The sequence below is a fragment of the Aquarana catesbeiana genome, linkage group LG03, assembly GCF_042186555.1.
Source record: "Aquarana catesbeiana isolate 2022-GZ linkage group LG03, ASM4218655v1, whole genome shotgun sequence".
In the NCBI taxonomy this organism is placed as follows: Eukaryota; Metazoa; Chordata; class Amphibia; order Anura; family Ranidae; genus Aquarana; species Aquarana catesbeiana.
In genome coordinates, this window is record NC_133326.1 from 171765350 (window position 1) to 171784118 (window position 18769).

General features: G+C 39.7%; 1 protein-coding gene across 2 annotated transcripts in view; it reads right to left on the bottom strand.

The window, feature by feature from the left end:
- Positions 1-853: 853 nt before the first annotated feature.
- GRM3 (glutamate metabotropic receptor 3) overlaps positions 854-18769 on the bottom strand; it is a 433119-nt gene continuing 415203 nt past the window's right edge. For both annotated transcript variants that reach the window (XM_073619541.1, XM_073619542.1), the window contains exon 6: positions 854-1732. In XM_073619541.1, the coding sequence (XP_073475642.1) occupies positions 1656-1732 (77 nt within the window). In that variant the 3' untranslated portion in view covers positions 854-1655. The remainder of the gene's footprint in view (positions 1733-18769) is intronic.

Below are 18769 nucleotides of genomic sequence, written 5' to 3' on the forward strand. Positions count from 1 at the left end.
TATAGTATAGTATAGTAGACCCCATCTGTTCTATTGGAGATGACAGAACTATGTGAAAATTTTAAATGAACTGATAAATACATGGATGGTTAATGAAAGACAATGTGATTTATTTTTGCAAAATGTATGTTTGGTGAGTGCTAGATTTTATTGTAGAGAAAATACATTAAGCTCATTGGTACTAGATGCACATACCAAACATCACCAAGAAAAGTGATCTAATCCTGTGCTATTAAACCTTGATTCCACTGTTTGTTATAAACTGAGGTTCACCAGGTTCAGCTGCTCTCCTTGGAAATTGCCAAGGACTCTGCTGCAATCTATATTATGAGACAGAAAGGGAAAAAACAAGGGAACAAACAAGGGAAGTGCTCCCCTAATGTAAAACCTCCTTTATTAAAACACAACAAAACTAATAATCAGGAAGGACTTACATAGATCCAATGGAAAGCACGCCTGTCTCAAAGCTGCAGGTTAGAGCTGGAGTGATCCAAGCAACCCAGCCAGGGGGCTATCCTTAGGTGTGCTTGTGGATCCAGATGAGAGTTCTGAGCCAGGATGCCGCTGCCAGAGCCAAAACAGAGACACTTAGAGCCGCTGAAGCCTATGACAGTTCTTGTGTCCTGCAGCTCCTCTAGCACAGAGGTTTGGTGTCCTCAGCCAGCTCGGCTCCTCTCAGTGGCTAAGGCTAGGGAGCAAATTGACTGCTACAGACTTCAGTGGCTCTGAGTGTCTCTGTCCTGGCTCTGGTGGTGCTCAGAGCTCTCAGCTGGATCCATGAGTACACCTAAGGATAGCCACCTGGCTTGGTTAGTTGGATCACTCCAGCTCACACCTGCAGCTTTGAGACAGGCGTGTTTTTCATTGGAACCATGTGAGTGCATCTGGTTTATTAGTTTTGTTGTGTTTTAATAAGGGAGGTTTTACACTAGATGCACATACCAGCATATTTAATAAAACAGTGCAAAGAAAAGGGGTGTATAATAACCCACAGCAACCCATTAGAAAATATTTTTCATTAAGATTATTGTGCTCTGTTTACCTTGGTACCATGTAAATAAATGTGCTTCATTGCCTTTTATTAATACAGAGAATTATGAGGATCGCTAGAGCCATATTTGGCATTCAGTCTTTTGCAGGACAATGCAGAAGGCATACATTCAGTTTACTTAATCATCTATCCTGAAACACCCTAGGAAGGGCAAGAAATAAAAAAATATTCTCAACCAAGAAACACATGCTGGAAACCATTGTAAAGGATTTTTACTGGCTTCTTTACATTAATACTGCTGCAGTTGTGCAAAAACAACCAGTTACACATTCTGTAACTATCAGTAACTTAAAATGCATTTTAAAATTAGTTACAACCTTAACTTAGCTTACAAAAAAACATAATAGAAAATGACAAGACCCATATATGAAATGGTCGATGCCATCATTAATTGGTGGACACAGCAAGATGTGTAGAGAATGCAAATAAAAGCATATTTACATGGTCTCTATATCTGTAGATTACAGTATTCGTTACACCTCTAGAACAGCATTTTATACAGTCCTCAAAAATATTTCTTCTAAAAAAAAGACAGGACTGCACAGCAAGTGCATAATATATTCTAACAGTCTAAAAACCAATTGGATTGAAATGTTTAGAAGGATTATAAGGAAGATGTAGTGGAGTCTAACACTTCTCCTCCATTGCAAATGGTTGGTGTGTAGTGTGCACTGGCTGAAGCTGAAAAACAGAAGAAACAGAAAAATATTCATCACATTAATCAACTGTCATGACAAATGAAATTCACTTTAAATATTATTGGACATTAGGTATGGATAATTGGGTCAATTCTCACAAGTGTGTTGCCATCAAAGTCAAATTTTCATTTAGTGTAAGCAAGTAAAGGCTCAAAGAACTGGATATCTCTATATTACCATTATGTTGATGGCAAAAAGGTAACTATGACTATTAAAGTCCATAAAAGTCTATATGGGCAAAGCAAGTTCAATAGAGAGTTAAAAGTCCACACAGATGGCTGCCTTCCAAAAAGAGCTGAAACCAAGCCCCAAACTATGCGAATCCTCTTCGGCCTCCAAACTTAATAACCTATCACCTTCGGAAATTAGAGCACTTGACCGAATCATTCATAGAGATGATTTGGTAATAAAATCTGCTGACAAAGGAGGAGGTATTGTTCTACAAAATAAAACTGATTATCTTAAAGAATCACATAGGCTACTCTCGGACAATAGGACATACGTTAAACTTCCCAAGGACCCCACAACTGAATATGCTATGGAAGCTGACCTGTTGATCTCCACTGCCCTTCAAGAAGGTATTATTACAAAAATCGAGAAGTCTTTCTTGCAAAAGACTTTCTACCAAGTACCTTACTTCTACCACCTGCCTAAGATACATAAAAGCTTAGAGGATCCCCCAGGTAGACCCATCGTGGCAGCCATGGACAGTGTCACCACGGGCTTTAGTCTATACATTGATCAACTGTTACAACCCATAGTCGCCCAATTACAATCGTATATTCGGGATGGCACTCATCTTATGGAAATGCTATCTCCATACAAGTGGGAGCCTACCTACACCTGGCTCTCACTGGACGTATGTTCATTGTATACCTCCATCCCACATGACTTCGGACTGATGGCATTGGAACATTTCCTATCCACAGATCCGTTGATCAATATGCGCCAAGCAGAGTTTGTTGTGAAGGCAGCAAGGTTTTGCTTGACGCACAATTACTTCTCCTTTAATGAAGAATATTACCAGCAGATACAAGGCACAGCAATGGGGGCAAACTTTGCACCATCTTATGCTAACCTTGCAATGGGCCTATGGGAAAATAATTTTATTTACAAAAATAACCCCTTTGCGGCTAATATTATTTTTTTCGGGAGGTATACTGATGACCTTATCATCATCTGGGACGGTGATACTGACTTAATAACCTCCTTTGTCCAACACTGCAATACCAACCCCTATGGGCTGTCGTTCACGTCAGCCACTGACTCAGTTACCATTGCTTTTCTTGATCTAGAACTAGGACAGGATGGTTCCACCATCACTTCAAGAAACTACACTAAACCTACAGCAGGTAATTCGTACTTACATTTTGAAAGCTGTCACCTTCCCAATTGGGTTAAAAATATTCCAAAAGGACAGTTCTGCCGTCTTCGGCAAAACTGCACTAAGGATTCGGATTATGTCGAACTAAGTGAAACCCTCAAAAGAAAGTTCTACGACAAAAAATATCCCGAACCCCTGGTGGAAGACGCTTTCAAATATTACCTACATGGTAAACCATCAAAACCCAAAACTAATCCACATACTTATGATGGTTCTAGTAAGTTCATAACTACTTTTCATAATAAACACAAAGGGATGGAGAAGATTTTGGAAAAACATTGGGGTATATTACACCAAGATCCCCACTTAAAAACAATACTTCCATCTCGCCCTAAAGTCATCTATCGCAGGGCCCCCAATCTAAAAAATAACATTGCACCCAGTAAGTTCAAATCCACCTCAACAATACCACCTGTACCCACATTGATTCCCCTGGTAGGCATGTACCAATGTCATAAGGCCTTATGCAAAACCTGCAATTTTGTCCAGCATGGACAAAAATCCTTCACCACTAAAGGCAAGACATATGTGCTAAAAGAATTTTTCAATTGTTCTTCCGACTTCGTCGTTTATGGTCTAAGGTGTCCATGTGGCCTAATGTACGTGGGCCGGACAATTAGAGCATTAAGACGAAGATTTGGGGAACACAGAAGACTTATAGAGGGCGGAACAGATCCCCATAGTGTTCCAAGACATTTTGCCTCAGCCCATCAAGGTTCGACAGAGGGCCTAAAGGTGTGGGTTATTGAACAGATCCCAAGGTCCCTCCCAGCGGCCGAAAGATTCAAGAGGCTCTGTGCACGTGAGACCTTTTGGATCTACACTTTAGACGTACTCTCGCCAGGTGGAATCAATGAAAGTATCGAGATTGCAACTATTCTGTAAACACACTATATACGTTTTTACATACCCTTTCATATCTGTTTACCTTCATTTCCCCCTCTTTTATAATCAAACAAATGTGCCGTCCTAATGATGATTACATATTGACCTTCAAAGGTATAATGAGTTTATGGCCCTATATGTTCTTAAAAACATATATCATATCTAATTTTTCTTGACTATTACTGTGATTTATTATTCATTATTTTAGTTCTATTATATTTATATTTATATTTTTATTTTTATTTTTATTATTATTATTTTTATTTTTATTTACTTTAACCTTACGAGCTATATACATGCACAGGGGCCATGTAGTAGAGGTTTTTTCCATTTTTCCATGTGTGCGTATGCTCATGACCAGATGCATATTTGTGCACATATGTGTAATGTAAGTAGATGTATCAATAGTTTCGATCACTTTAGTAAGGCTCAACCTTTATACCATCCAACTACTCCTCAACCTAATTATTCTATTTAATTACCACTTTTTTGGGTCACTTATTAGTTTTCCTGTCCGTATGTATTATCTTATGATTGATCATCAATAACCAATTTCTCCAAGTTTTTATTATCATTACTTCAATCGTACTTCCATAATTTCTCTGACGTGTCCTCACCTATACCCTTCTAATTTAGCCCTCCTAATCAGGCATAATTCTCATGTATGTATACACTTATATTCATACGATCAATTGTTATTGTTTATTTATTATTCTTCATTTATTATTCTTTATTATTTAATTATCATTTATTATTATTATTACTTTTTATTTAATTTTCTATTCTACCTATTTTTATTATCATTATTCATTTTCTTTCCCTTTTTTATTAATTTTATTATTACTATTATCAAATTTTTCTTTTTCCTTATGATATATTGAGACTAATTTTTTGATATGCACCTTATTATCTGCTAAAAGTTTGTTTGTAATTTGTAATTTATACACATGGCCACCCCTTCCCCCCCCTTCTTCTTCGTCCCTCCCCTCCCTTCCTTTATCTTTTTCGTTTTCCATTCCGTCCCCCCCCACCCTCCTCCTTTTTCCTCCCTTTTGTCCACTTATTCCCGCCCCCATGCTCTTTTTAAACCATCCCCACGATTCACTGGCAGCTTGATGAAGGAGCGCGGCTACCGTGACATCGTAGCCCGTACGCTCGTGAAACGCGTCGCATCCCGGTGACGTCACAGCCCTGCGCCTGCTTTCCACCAGCGTTCCAGGCCTCGCTTTGGAGTATCTCATCACCGCGGCCGGCTTCAGCGGTGGCTCAAGCACAGCCGTACGTACAGCAGGAGACAGCGATGCAGTGACTGATCTGACGGACCCCCCTCCTCCAGGAAATTAACTACATGATATGCTTTATTTTAATTCAACAAATGTGAGTGTTTTTGTACAGTGTTTTTATTAAATTCAGTTTACATACTGCACTTAGAGGCGCCTCTCTTCCTCGTTTTTCTGCAAATTTTCATTTAGGCAATACGTTGTTATTTAAAAGTTTGTTTCTGCTGAGTGTTTAAGTAACAGGTTACAGAGAATGTAATTAGGTTATAGGGATGAGATCGTTTCCTGATCCAAACTATGTTGAAGTAATCATACAACAGTCCAACTATATACAGGGCAGTAATGACTGCACATAGAGCTATTCACTAAGGAAACTGATTGTTTGGGAAAAGTGTTGTTGATTACTAGAGCTGATTCTGAAATTCAGATTACATCAGATTTGAATCAAAATTAATTAATTCCCATGTCCTAAGCCAAACACAAATATGAATTTCAAAAAGGCTTTTCATTCTTATATTTGCTTCTCTTGTTGCCAGTGCCACAGAATATCACTATTCTCTCTTAGTATTCCTGGTACTAAGAGCTTCTCAACTGATGTCAATTGATGTCATGATGTTTGACACTGGAGTTTAGATAAGTTTATGACAAGGTAAGTAAAAAATCATGAAGATGAGTTTGCCTGTCTGCAGACACTGTCACTTTTCCCTGATGAGGCAGGGAAATGTCAGTGTCAGCATAACTGCATTGGAATTTAAGCAAATAAATTGCCATCATGAAATACATTATGGCAATTAGATGTTACTGCACTTATCAGTAGTAGTCTTCTATTACTCTCTGTTATGCAAATACTAACTTCAACTAAGAAATCAGCATTCAGGTCCACTCTCACTCCCCTCCCTGTGCTTGACTACTGTTCCTTAGTAGAGGTAAGTGCAGTTACCTATCGGTGTTTAGACTGAGATAGTATTAGCATTTTACTAGTTTCAATTCCAAATCAGGTTCACCGTGAAAAGGCTAGACTGTTTTTCATAAACGAAAATAGTTGCTATTATAACATAGTCTGAAAAATATCCCAAGTTAGCATGGTCCATAAAGACAAGACTGATTTTGATATACTTTATGAGAAAACACTTTTATTGCAAACACTGTTTCTAGTATGATATTTCTCATTAACTGCCTTATTGTGCTTGCAACCTAATGGTATTATTGTCCCTCTAGGTTAGCACTTTTCATCGATTGAAATTTCCAATACTGGTACCTTTCAGAGTAGCAATAAAGATTTCCAAGAAAACACTGTGCTAAGGTAGCTCAAAATTAAAATAGTTATTGACAGAATTTCTCATACAGGAATCTTCTATGCTTGCCAAAACATGAGACAATAGGAGATGCCATTCGAGTAGAATGCTCAAATAAGTCCATTCATAATGCAACTCAGAATTATATGCGGAGTAATGCATCACTTATTCCATTGTTGCAAGTATTCTTCAATAAATGTTCTATTGATTTCTTTCTTTTTGCTGGCAGCAGAATAAGTACAAGACATACTACCCTTGCCTGTATATAGAATGGTGGACTTGTGCTTGTTTGGTGTTCTCTCACAAAATTGTGCCTAGAAGCACTTAACAATCTGTTGATTTTTCATATACAGTATTTTCTAGTTTTGCCCACAGTGTTTCAAAGTTCTAGGGAAAGTACTATGCTTTCAAAATGTCTACCTGAAAATTTGTGTCCTTGCAAATATCCCTTAGAACCCAACTTGGGGCACAGGAAAAAACTACCCTTGCAGTGGAGCCCCCTCACACTTCAGGGGTTAAATGCTTGCTTATGCTTAGGGGTAGAGGAAAAAGATGTAATACTTACCTTATACCTTGCTCCAGCAGGGTCCATCCAGTGGTGTGACTGGTTCTGCATAGGCTGCACTCTTATGCCCTGTACACACGGTCAGATTTTCCGATGGAAAATGTGTGATAGGACCTTCTTGTCGAAAATTCTGACCGTGTGTGGGCTCCATCACACATTTTCCATCGGATTTTCCGACACACAAAGTTGCCGGAAATTCCGATCGTGTGTACACAAATCCGACCCACAAAGTGCCACGCATGCTCAGAATAAATAAAGAGATGAAAGCTATTGGCTACTGCCCTGTTTATAGTCCTGACGTACGTGTTTTACGTCACCATGTTCAGAATGATCGGATTTTCCGACAACTTTGTGTAACCGTGTGTATGCAAGACAAGTTTGGACCACCATCCGTCGGAAAAAATCCTAGGATTTTGTTGTCGGAATGTCCGATCAATGTCCGACCGTGTGTATGGGGCATTAGATGCTTCTGGCCATGGTCACACTTCTGCCTTCACCATGTACATTGCAGAGTTAATAGCACTGCATTGTACATGATGATGCTTAAGACCTGCCCACAATCTGGATCACCAAAGGGAGAAGAGGACAGCTATGTTACATAGTTACATAGTTGGTGAGGTTGAAAAAAAGACCCCACTCCATCCAGTTCAACCTATGATGTGTGTGTGTATGTGTTTATGCCAATAGTACATCGTATACCCCTGTATGTTGTAGTCGTTAAGGTGCCCATCTAATAGTTTTTTGAAATTATCGACACTCCCTGCTGATACCAATGCTTGTGGAAGAGAATTCCACATCCTCACCATTCTGACAGTAAAGTACCCTCTACGCAGTTTAGGGTTAAACCGCTTCTCTTCCAATCTTAGTGAATGGCCACGTGTCTTTTTAAATTCCCCTTCACTGAAAAGTTTTTTCCCTATGCTAGGGTCGCCAATACAACATTTGTACATTGATATCATATCCCCTCTCAAGCGTCTCCTCTCCAGAGAGAATAAGTTCAATGCTTGTAATATTTCCCCATAGCTGAAGACCTCCAGTCCCTTTATTTGCTGTGTTGCCTTTCTCTGGACTCTCTCCAGTTCCAGCACATCCTTCCTGAGGACCAGTGTCCAGAACTGGATGGCATACTCAAGATGCGGCTGGACCAGAGTCTTGTTGAGTGGGAGTATTATCGTTTTATCGTTGGAGTGAATCCCCTTTTTAATGCATGCCAATATTCTGTTGGCTTTGCTTGCAGCAGCTTGGCATTGTATGCCCTTGCTGAGCCTGTCATCTACTAGGACCCCCAGGTCCTTTTCCATCCTAGATTCCCCCAGAGGTTCTCCCCCTAGCAAGTAACTTGCGTTTGTATTTATTGGCACCCAATAAAGTAGTTTGCCCACCCCATTAATTTGGAACCAGCCAGAATAGGGGTAAGGTAAGTAATACAGCCTTCTCATCTCTCCTTAAACATAGTAAGCATTTGAGCAATGAAGTTTTATTTTTTTTCAGCCCATAGTTGGGCTTTAACATTTAATACTTAAATATTTAATATTCTCTTGTTTGTATAAAAGAGAAAGCATAGTGTAATTTTTGTGGGAATACACTGTGAATTATAAGTTTACTGTTTACCTTAAAGTGTATTAATGAGCAGTTTTGTTGTTTTAATAAATATAGAAATGTGTAATTAACAAAATAAATGGGACTCTGTATTCTACTGCAATCATTAAACCTTCCTGCTTAAACTGTATCTAAAGCCAATTTTTTTTTTATGTTTTGGAGAGAGTAGAGAGAAGTTATCTACACTGTTTGGATTTTTTGATGTCTGTGTTCCCCCTGGAGAAATTCACCCTCTTTATTTGTCATAACACACCACCGAACTGAGCTGGAAGTAGGAAAAAACCCAAAATTTTGAATTGCCACTGGAACAGTAATAGATGGGAAGTCTTCCAACGGAGACACTTATTACTGTCATAACTGTCTAAGGAAGGACTTCCCTCACTTTCACTGACTTTGTGTATATTTTCCTTAATTCTTGATGATTCTATGGGAGAGGGAGTGAAGGTAAACCTTCTCAAGGTGGCACAGACTGCAAAAAAGGAGTTTTAACTCTTGCATACTTTATCCAAAACTAAAAAAAAATGTCTTTAGATGTACTTTACAACTGTGGGTTGAAATAGAAACAGTTTGTTTTGCAAACTGCTCAGTCAAACGGCTAAGTGAGAGTTAGTAAATAAGGTAAAACTTGTGTTCACTTTAAATATCCAATCATGCACTAGAAAGAATCTTGTTTTTTTAATATTCCCCCACACATAATTGAGTATTTAAAGTGTACACAGCTTCATTTAGTAAGTCCACACATAGGAAGTGCATTCTTTTTTGTTGATTAGCAGACCTATAAGTTTACATTGTTAGATGGTGCACAACCTTTGTATAGCAATGCAAAGCAGGAAGCAGAGATCAAGCATATAGTGAACAGTTATAGCTCTAAACCGGTATGTATTTTTTAAATACTATGGGGGTTATTTACTAAAGGCAACTCCACTTTGCACTGCAAGTGCACTAAAAAGTGCAGTCGCTGTAGATCCGAGGGGGACATGCAAGGAAATAAAAAAACAGCATTTTAGCTTGCACATGATTGGATGATAAAATCAGCAGAGCTTCCCCTCATTTCAGATCTTCCCCTCAGATCTACAGCGACTGCACTTCCAAGTGCACTTTCAGTGCACTTGCAGTGCAGAGTGGATTTGTCTTTAATAAATAACCCCCTATGTGTCATTACCACACATTAGTAATATTATTTCCATCAATTGCATGCATTTTTCGTTTTGCAGAAACGCACCATAGTCCTTTTAACATGGTTTCCTATAGTATATATTTACATCTATTCGCTTTTCAGCCGGTGCATTTTTAGAAAGTGTCAGGGACTTTTTTTCCCACAGCAGATTGCGTTTTGCGTTTAATAGCCTTCAATGGAGTCGCACCAGAAATACAAGTGTTGTGTTTTTTAATGCGTTTTGTGTTTTTTTTTATTTCCCCTTTAACCACTTAAGCCCTGGACCATTTGGCTGGCCAAAGACCAGAGCACTTTTTGTGATTCGGTACTCCGTCGCTTTAACTGACAATTGCGCGGTCGTGCTACGTAACTCCCAAACAAAATTGAGGTCCTTTTTTTCCCCACAAATAGAGATTTCATTTGGTGGTATTTGATCACCTCTGCGCTTTTTATTTTTTGCGCTATAAACAAAAAATAGCAACAATTTTGAAAAGAAAACGCATTATTTTTTACTTTTTGCTAAATATCCCCCAAAAATATATAAAAAAACATTTTTTTTCCTCAGTTTAGGCCAATACGTATTCTTCTACATATTTTTGGTAAATAAAATCACAATAAGCATTTATTGATTGGTTTGCGCAAAAGTTTTAGCGTCTACAAAATAGGGGATAGTTTTATGGCATTTTTATTTTTAATTTTTTTAAACTAGTAATGGCGGCGATCTTTGATTTTTATCGGGACAGCGATATTATGGCGGACACATCGGACATTTTTGACACTTTTTTGGGACCATTGTCATTTATACAGCAATCAGTGCTATACAAATGCATTGATTCCTGTGTAAATGACACTGGCAGTGAAGGGGTTAACCACAAGGGGCTAAGTGTGTCCTATGGAGTGATTCTAACTGCGGGGGGTGCTTGGCTATGTGTGACACGACACTGATCACTGCTCCTGATTACAGGGAGCTGTGATCAGTGTCCTGTCACTAGGCAGAACGGGGAAATGCTTGTTTACATTTCCCCGTTCTTCCTCTCCATGAGATGATTGCAGGTATCCCCACAGTCATTGAGTCCGCGGGACCCGTGCTCACACACACGAAGGTCGCAACGGGTGCGCGACTGCGAACCGCTTCTTAAGAGTAACGTATAGGTACGCTAATCTGCCTGTACATGCCCTTCTGCCGACGTATACCGGCGTGAGCCAGTCGGCAAGCGGTTAAAAACACTGTATATAGTTCGTTGCTAAGGAGCGGGTCGGGAAGCTGGCCACCATGTCCTTGACCACCGATGAGTCATCAGCTGTTAGCAGGGTTCCTGCTGACAGCTGAATGTAAAAAAAGAATTGGTGGCTAAAAAATTTAAGAAAAAAATGGCATTTGGTCCCCCCAAATGCATACCAGACCCTTATCTGGGCATGCAGCCTGGCAAGTCAGGAAAGGGAGAGGATGAGCGAGCGCCCCCCCTCCTGAACAATACCAGGCCACATGCCCTCAACATGGGGGGGTGCTGTGGGGCAGGGGCGGAATGCCAGGATATGGGCATGATGAGTCCGTGATGTCACAAGAGAGTGGGGTCTCAGGGTGATGTCACCGCATGGCCATGCCCCATAGCTATATAAGAACTGTAAGACACCAGAGTTGACAGAACGGTGGGAGACAGCGTCAGAGGAGGAGGGTTTTTTTATTTTCAGCGGGTCAGCAGCAGCAGAGCAGAAGACATCGGCAGAGGAAGCGGAGAAAGAAGACATCGACGGAGGAAGCAGAGAAAGAAGACATCGACGGAGAAGGCGGGGAAAGACATCGTGATTGACATTGGAGCTATGATGGGAGACATCCTTAATTTTAATAAAGGACTTGTCAAAAACCATCTCTTGTTTTTTGTAACACTACACTGATTTTTTTTTTGGTGAATGGGTAGGAGTACAATGTACCTCATACTCATTCACAAGGGGAGTCCGGGATCCGGGGGCCCCCTTTCTTAAAGAGGGCATTTCCAGATTCTGATAAGTCCGCTGCTCACAGACTCCCACAACCACCGGTCAGGGTTATGGGGAAGAGGGCCTTGTCCCCATCAACATGTTGATGGGGACAAGGTGCTTTGGGGTGGGGGGGGTCGCTCACCCCCCCCCCCTTCCTGACCTTTCCAAAAATGCATAAAAAAAACAGGTTTAAAAATGCAAAATGCACCGCAAAACATGCCTGCAAAATGCAACAACTACAACCGAATAGATGTGAAGCTAGACTACTAAAATGTTACTAACGAAAGCATTTCATTTGTAAATGACACAAGTAATAATCGGCTATATAGTGTTCAATTGTGTTTGTCAGATGAGGAATACTTTGGTTCAAAGGAGCCTTGGAAATGAAATGATAAAATAAAGCTGATTGAGCCTTACTTTTCTCTACTATACAAACATCATTTGTTAAAGACAGTAGTCAGTAAGAGGCTAAAAAATGTTTGGCTTTCTTGTCCAACAGGACCCTTGTGCCTACCTCTGTGTACATTCTTCATATATTTACACACGTATGACTTGTCATAAACTATTTAGCAGAGCCCTGCTGACCAAGCTTTTAAATGGAGTATATGTGTTCTCTGTAATTTGCGGAAAGACTTAGGGATGCCTTGTTTTCAATTTAGAAAACCGCAGATTAGACTTGAGGCTTTTTAGTACCACTCAAATGGAGCAGGTAACAGTAGGAAACAGTGATAAAGGCTTTTTATCTCACAGCTAAAAAATGTTTTGTAAGAAAAAAGTAATTTTCAACTACAGGAAAAATAGGACAAATAATTGCACAAGCAATACATTTATGATTGCAAATATTTAAAGCTGAATTTAAAGCATTCCAGTGAATTCAAGTGACAAAAATGTATGGAGCCCAAATGCTGCTTGCCAGTCATACAAAGAATTGTTAATAGCTTTCTAATTTGTTTGTTTGTCGCCTATAAACTGTCACAGGCACCTGGACCCACTCTGTCATTTCTGCTGTAGCGTTACTAATGGGCATAATTGGGAGCAGCACAGTTTCTGTACCTGCCTGGCCATGCCCACCCTAATGATAGACTCTTCCTACAGAAATGAATCGCTACCCAAACACAAACCTTATCTAAAATGTGCCATGCCTACAAGTGATACCAGGACTTGTAGCTTCCAGATTACAGAGTAGATTACAACATCATTTTCCCCACCTCTGGGACAATTTCAGGGTAAAATAAGATGTATATAGCCCATGTTTTCTTATTTCAGTTACATATGCAGCTAGAACAGGCAATGTTCGTACGTAAGCTAAACATACAAAAATATATGATAGGAAATGCCCCATTGCCGAAAGTAGTACAGCCAACAGAGAATGGGTTTTTACATAGCTCACTCAGGAACAAATCGGTTTTTAACCCACCAGCAAAAGCCAACAAACATATTGATGTTTTTAAAAAGATTGTTTTAGATGAAATAAAGGAGGTGAAAATCAAGAAAAAAGAAGAACCGAATTTTATCAAAAGTGGGATCCGGAAGCTAATTAAGAGGCAGGATATAGTCATTCGACCAGCCGACAAGGGAGGTGGGATTGTGATCCTTTCTAAAGAACAGTATCACAACACCATGACTTTTATGTTGAATGACACCAATACATACACCAGACTACTCAAAAACCCAGTCTTTAGCTGCCGGAAAGCACTAGAGCAAGTGGTACACCTGGGGGTCAAGAGGGCAATACTAAATAAGAAAGAAGCACGTTACCTCATCCCAGATTCCTGCCGGACGCCAATAATCTACTAAGTACCTAAAATACATAAAAATAGAACTGACCCACCTCCCAGGCCGATAGTCAATGGCATCGAGTCAATTACATCAAGGATGGGTCAGTACATAGATGTCTTCTTACAACCGGTGGTTCAAAAAACGGAAGCATATCTCAAGGACAGTAAAGAAATGCTACGAATCATTGAGAACATCCAGGGAGATGATAAATCTTGGATTATGGCAACCGCCGATGTTTCGGCATTATATACTATTATTCCGCACCATAAGGCGTGCGAAGCAGCCAAATGGGGCCTTAGAAAATATACCCAACTCCCATGCACACAGAGGAAATTCCTGATCAAGTGTCTAGAATTCAACCTCAAAAATAATTATTTTTGGTACAATAAATCTTATTATCATCAGCAGACTGGGGTAGCCATGGGTGCCAAGTTTGCCCCAAGCATAGCCGGTATATTCATGGCACAGTGGGAAGAATATAGCGTGTTTGGAGACCGCCCTAGCCAGCTTGTCATATACAAAAGGTACATAGACGACATTTTTATATTGTGGGATGGAGAAGAAAAAGACCTAACGGAATTCCTCCTGAAACTTAATAAGAATGACAGAAACATCTCACTCACTTGGGACATCAGTACGGAAAAAATCAACTTCCTTGACTTAGAGATTTCACTAAATGGATCCACATTTAGTACAAAGACGCACTTCAAAGGAGTAGACAGGAACAGCTACCTTCCAACCACAAGCTGCCACCATAAAAACTGGATTTTTAACATCCCAAAAGGACAACTGATACGTATAAAAAGAAACTGTACCAAAATAAATACATATTTTGAACAAGCTGAAAAATTAGGGGAGAGATTTATATCGAAAGGCTATGAGCATAGATTTATCCAAACCAAAATTACAGAAGTCTCCAAACTGGATCGCAATCTACTGATCGAAGAGAAAACCAAACAGCAGGAGAAGACACCTGAGGGAATACCCCTTATCCTGGATTTTAATGTACAATATAGAAAAATTGAAAAAATAATCAAGAACCACTGGCACATACTATTGGCAGATAAGCACTTACAAGACATCCTCCCCAAAAAAACAAAATTCATATATAAAAAGGCACCCACAATCAGAGATATAGTAGTCAAAAATGTTGTAGACCCACCTAAAAAACCGTTTTCCTTTTTTACTGGGAATGGATTTTATCCATGCAAAAGGTGTTTCGCCTGCCTAAGGACCAAACGCCCAAACAAAAAAATGCTTGATTTCACCTCCACGAGCACAGGAGAAAATTATGCAATCAAAGATTTCATTTGTTGCAATACCGAAGGGGCTGTATACGTACTGGAATGTAGCTGCGGCCTCCAATATGTAGGCCGCACAAAAAGACCCTTGAGAGTCCGCATTAAGGAACATGTCAAAAACATCCTTAATGGCTACGATAAACACTGTGTGTCCAAACATTTCTTAACCTGCCACAACAGAGACCCCACCCACCTAAGGTTTTGGGGTATCACCCCATATATTAAACACTGGAGGGGAGGCCACAAGGTGAGAACCCTCAGCAAACTAGAATCCAAATGGATCTTCACCCTAGACACATTCTGGCCCCGTGGCCTAAACATAGAGTTTGATCTCAATTGTTTCCTGAGTGATTTTTAACCTTCAATTAATTATAATTATTTATTTTACTTGTTCTAAAGAACACCCTCTCAATATTTTTATAATATTTTTATAATATCTTTTTTAATATTTTTATTATACTTTTAACTTACACAGTGTTTTGTCTTCCCTGTTTTTATGGAAATACACACACTGTGACTGTTTCATTTCTGTAGTCCGCATAACCTCACCTTCAATGGTGGCATACAATAAAAACATAGTCAGTATGCACTGCAAGACAAGAGACCCACCTATAGAGGTATTGTATACATTATCACTTGCCACAATTATATTAACGCCCTCAAAAAAGATATAGCATCGGTCTGTCTTTTCTTTCCCTGCCTTACACTTTTTAATATTAAACTGATTTTATGTTTCCCCATTCATTCAAGTTCCCTCATCCTTTATTAAACTAATAAGTGATTAACATATACCAATATTTCAGGGGTATATGTTTATTAATGGTCATTCATATTATTATATTTATTGTTTTTATTCAATATGTTTATGTATATACATTGTTTAGCCACTGGTGTCTGCTGCTTTTCTTCCCCCTGGCCTTAAACCACAGACTTAAATAATAGCGTTGCAGGATGTGTCCTTTGCATATGGATTAGTACTCGACCTGATCGATAAACCCGTCAAGGTCTAAATTATTCCCAACACTCGGTCCTTACTACCATGTAGCCAGCGATAGCACTCATCCATTGTCCCCATTAAATCACTCCCTCGCCGGGTTCCGGCTAATGGAGTTGAAACTGACTCTCTCTGCTGACACTAAGAGACACTATCGATGCCTGGACTGTTCCTATTGGTCGAACTAGCCAGCTGGGACGTTACACAGACGTACATCCCAGCGGAAGTAGCGGCGCACAATCCTTGGGAAAATGGCCACTTACCCACTTCCTTTAGACTCCAAGAAAATGGCCGCTCCATTACGGCCAATTCTGAACTATTTAAAGACACAATTTTAAGCCTGTAATCATCCCCTGATGAAGTCACGTGTGGTGTGACGTCACGCGTAGGGACGAGACAGGCTGCAATCACCACAGAGGCACACGAGCTCGCCGCTCGTTGGACTACATTCGCTGTTGTTCATTTTTTAATGTGAGTACCTATATACTTTTAATAAAAGAGGTTCAATCTACCAAAAACGGGATTACACTATTGGCCTTTTCCTTTTTGCCTATCATCCTTTATACCCCCCGCCCTGGCACTATACCTGAGGGAATTCCATCCCAGGACGTAGGTTGGTGAGGGACGCGTTGGAGCTCATAGGAGGATTCTAAAGAGCCATTGTGGCTATATGCTGTTGCCCTATTACCTAAAGGTAAGGGGCCATTACCTAATCTGAGTGGTGTCACACGAAGAAGCACTGGATGTGTTGCACTGGAGCACTTTAACTGCAACGTGTGCATGTCAAGACGTTGTCGTCACAATTTGTTGAATTTTTAAGGACTTTTGTGTTTTGGTTTTATAAGACTTTTTTCCTGCCAAACCTTTTACACGGATTTGAGACACTATATTATTCATTTATTTTTTGTATAAAATTATTTTTTGCACATTTGCACTGTATGAATAGCAGTTCACTACTACCTCACTGCCTTGAATGGGCTCTTTCATACTGCACTTTATACTAGCACTAATTAGCATAGGATACCCCCCACTGTGGATGCATTTAACCCCCAATGTTATGCACTATATTTATTATTGACAGTCACTCATGTTATATATTATCGTATAGTAGTACTGTTTTATATTGTTTTTTAATTTGATTCCACCTAACTTTATTGATCCCACCTATCATTTTTGCCGCCCCCCTATACGGGATTTAGACCCCTGCTCAGATCCCAGGGGGTATTTATATTGTACCTACCACCATTTTAGCCACCACACTTTTTAATTAAACACCACCTTACGCCTATCAGATTTTAACAACAGTCACGCATTCAAGTCTTGTATACATTCCATCAACTAATATATATATATTTTTTTTTTTTTTTTTTTTGATAAATGCCTAGGATTAGCGCAGCACTATCCATTTTTTAGAACAGGCAATGCCCTACAGCTCAGAATTCATCCTTATGATTAGAATGATTATAAAGTTTAGGTTTCCTTTAGAGAAAAACTAGGGGCATTAAAGCCAATGTGTGCTTTGTTCATTCAGGGCAAAGACAAAGGTTTGCTCTGATCCCCAACCACTCCCCAGCCTATAATTACCTTTCCTTTGTTCCCCCACTGCTCCATTAAGCATTGGGAATGAAATATATATAATTATACCTAGTACTTCTTTATGCCCTGTACTTCTGAATGTGAAGGATCATTTCACTCATACCCTGTGACAACCCTGAGACAATTAGCACTGTCACTCTGCCTCTACTGACTCATAGCTTACACTGGACTTTCCTTCTGTTAGGACCGAGTACTTATGCTGGTGGCACTGTGGTGCTCTGGGAAAAAAAATGCAGTTTTTACAGTGTTCATGTACCCAGTCTTGATTCTCCCCTTCCTTGCATCCCTGGTATCACTTGTTACCCGTGTCCCTCATTGTGTATATATTTTGTATATAGTTAGTTGTTAGGTCTCTGTTAGGTTTATAATGTATTTTGTCATTGGGCTTTGTTCATGTTTACTGTTTGCTGGTGTGTGATTGTCTTTTGTTTCACTGTAAATACATCTCACTTTAAAGATATATACATATGGTCTGGTTTCTGTGTGTAGCTACATATATCTGGTCTCCCAGCTGCTAATTCCTGACACCTTCATTTCAGGCAGCTGAGCAGCGGGGCAGTGAAGGAAAGGAGAGTACAGTATACAGTATCTCACAAAAGTGAGTACACCCCTCATATTTTTGTAAATATTTTATTATATCTTTTCAAGTGACAACACTGCTGCTCCCATTGCTTCCATTGCTCCGTTGTTATGCAACTAGTCCCCTGAAGTCTCTTCTCTAAGTTGCTCTGACTGGCGGTCACACGCCTTCTTCGTCAAATACAAAGCAGGTCCACTGGCTACATAGTTACATAGTTACATAGTTGATAATGTTTAATAAAGACACTGGTCCATCCAGTTCAGCCTGAGACTGTGTGTGTTTGTGTGTGTGTGACTACTGTTTTCCAGTTTCACACTGCTGTGACCAGATTTTGATCCGACTTTCAGTGCGATTATGTGATGCAACCTGGATGCTACTAGGATGTGGTTTGCATTGTATTCTATGTGGCCAGAATTGTGCTGGAATCGCACCAAAGTAGCACATGACCCTGAACAGGCACCATTGAAAACAATGAGATTTCCATTGTCATACAATTCTGTGCTACTCAAGTCACATCTGAAATCATACTAGCATGAACCAAGCCTTAGAAACACATTTAAATGTTTTTGTTTTTTATCTACACTGTCTGTTTACACCACCAGCCGTGGAAGGGAGTTCCACATCCT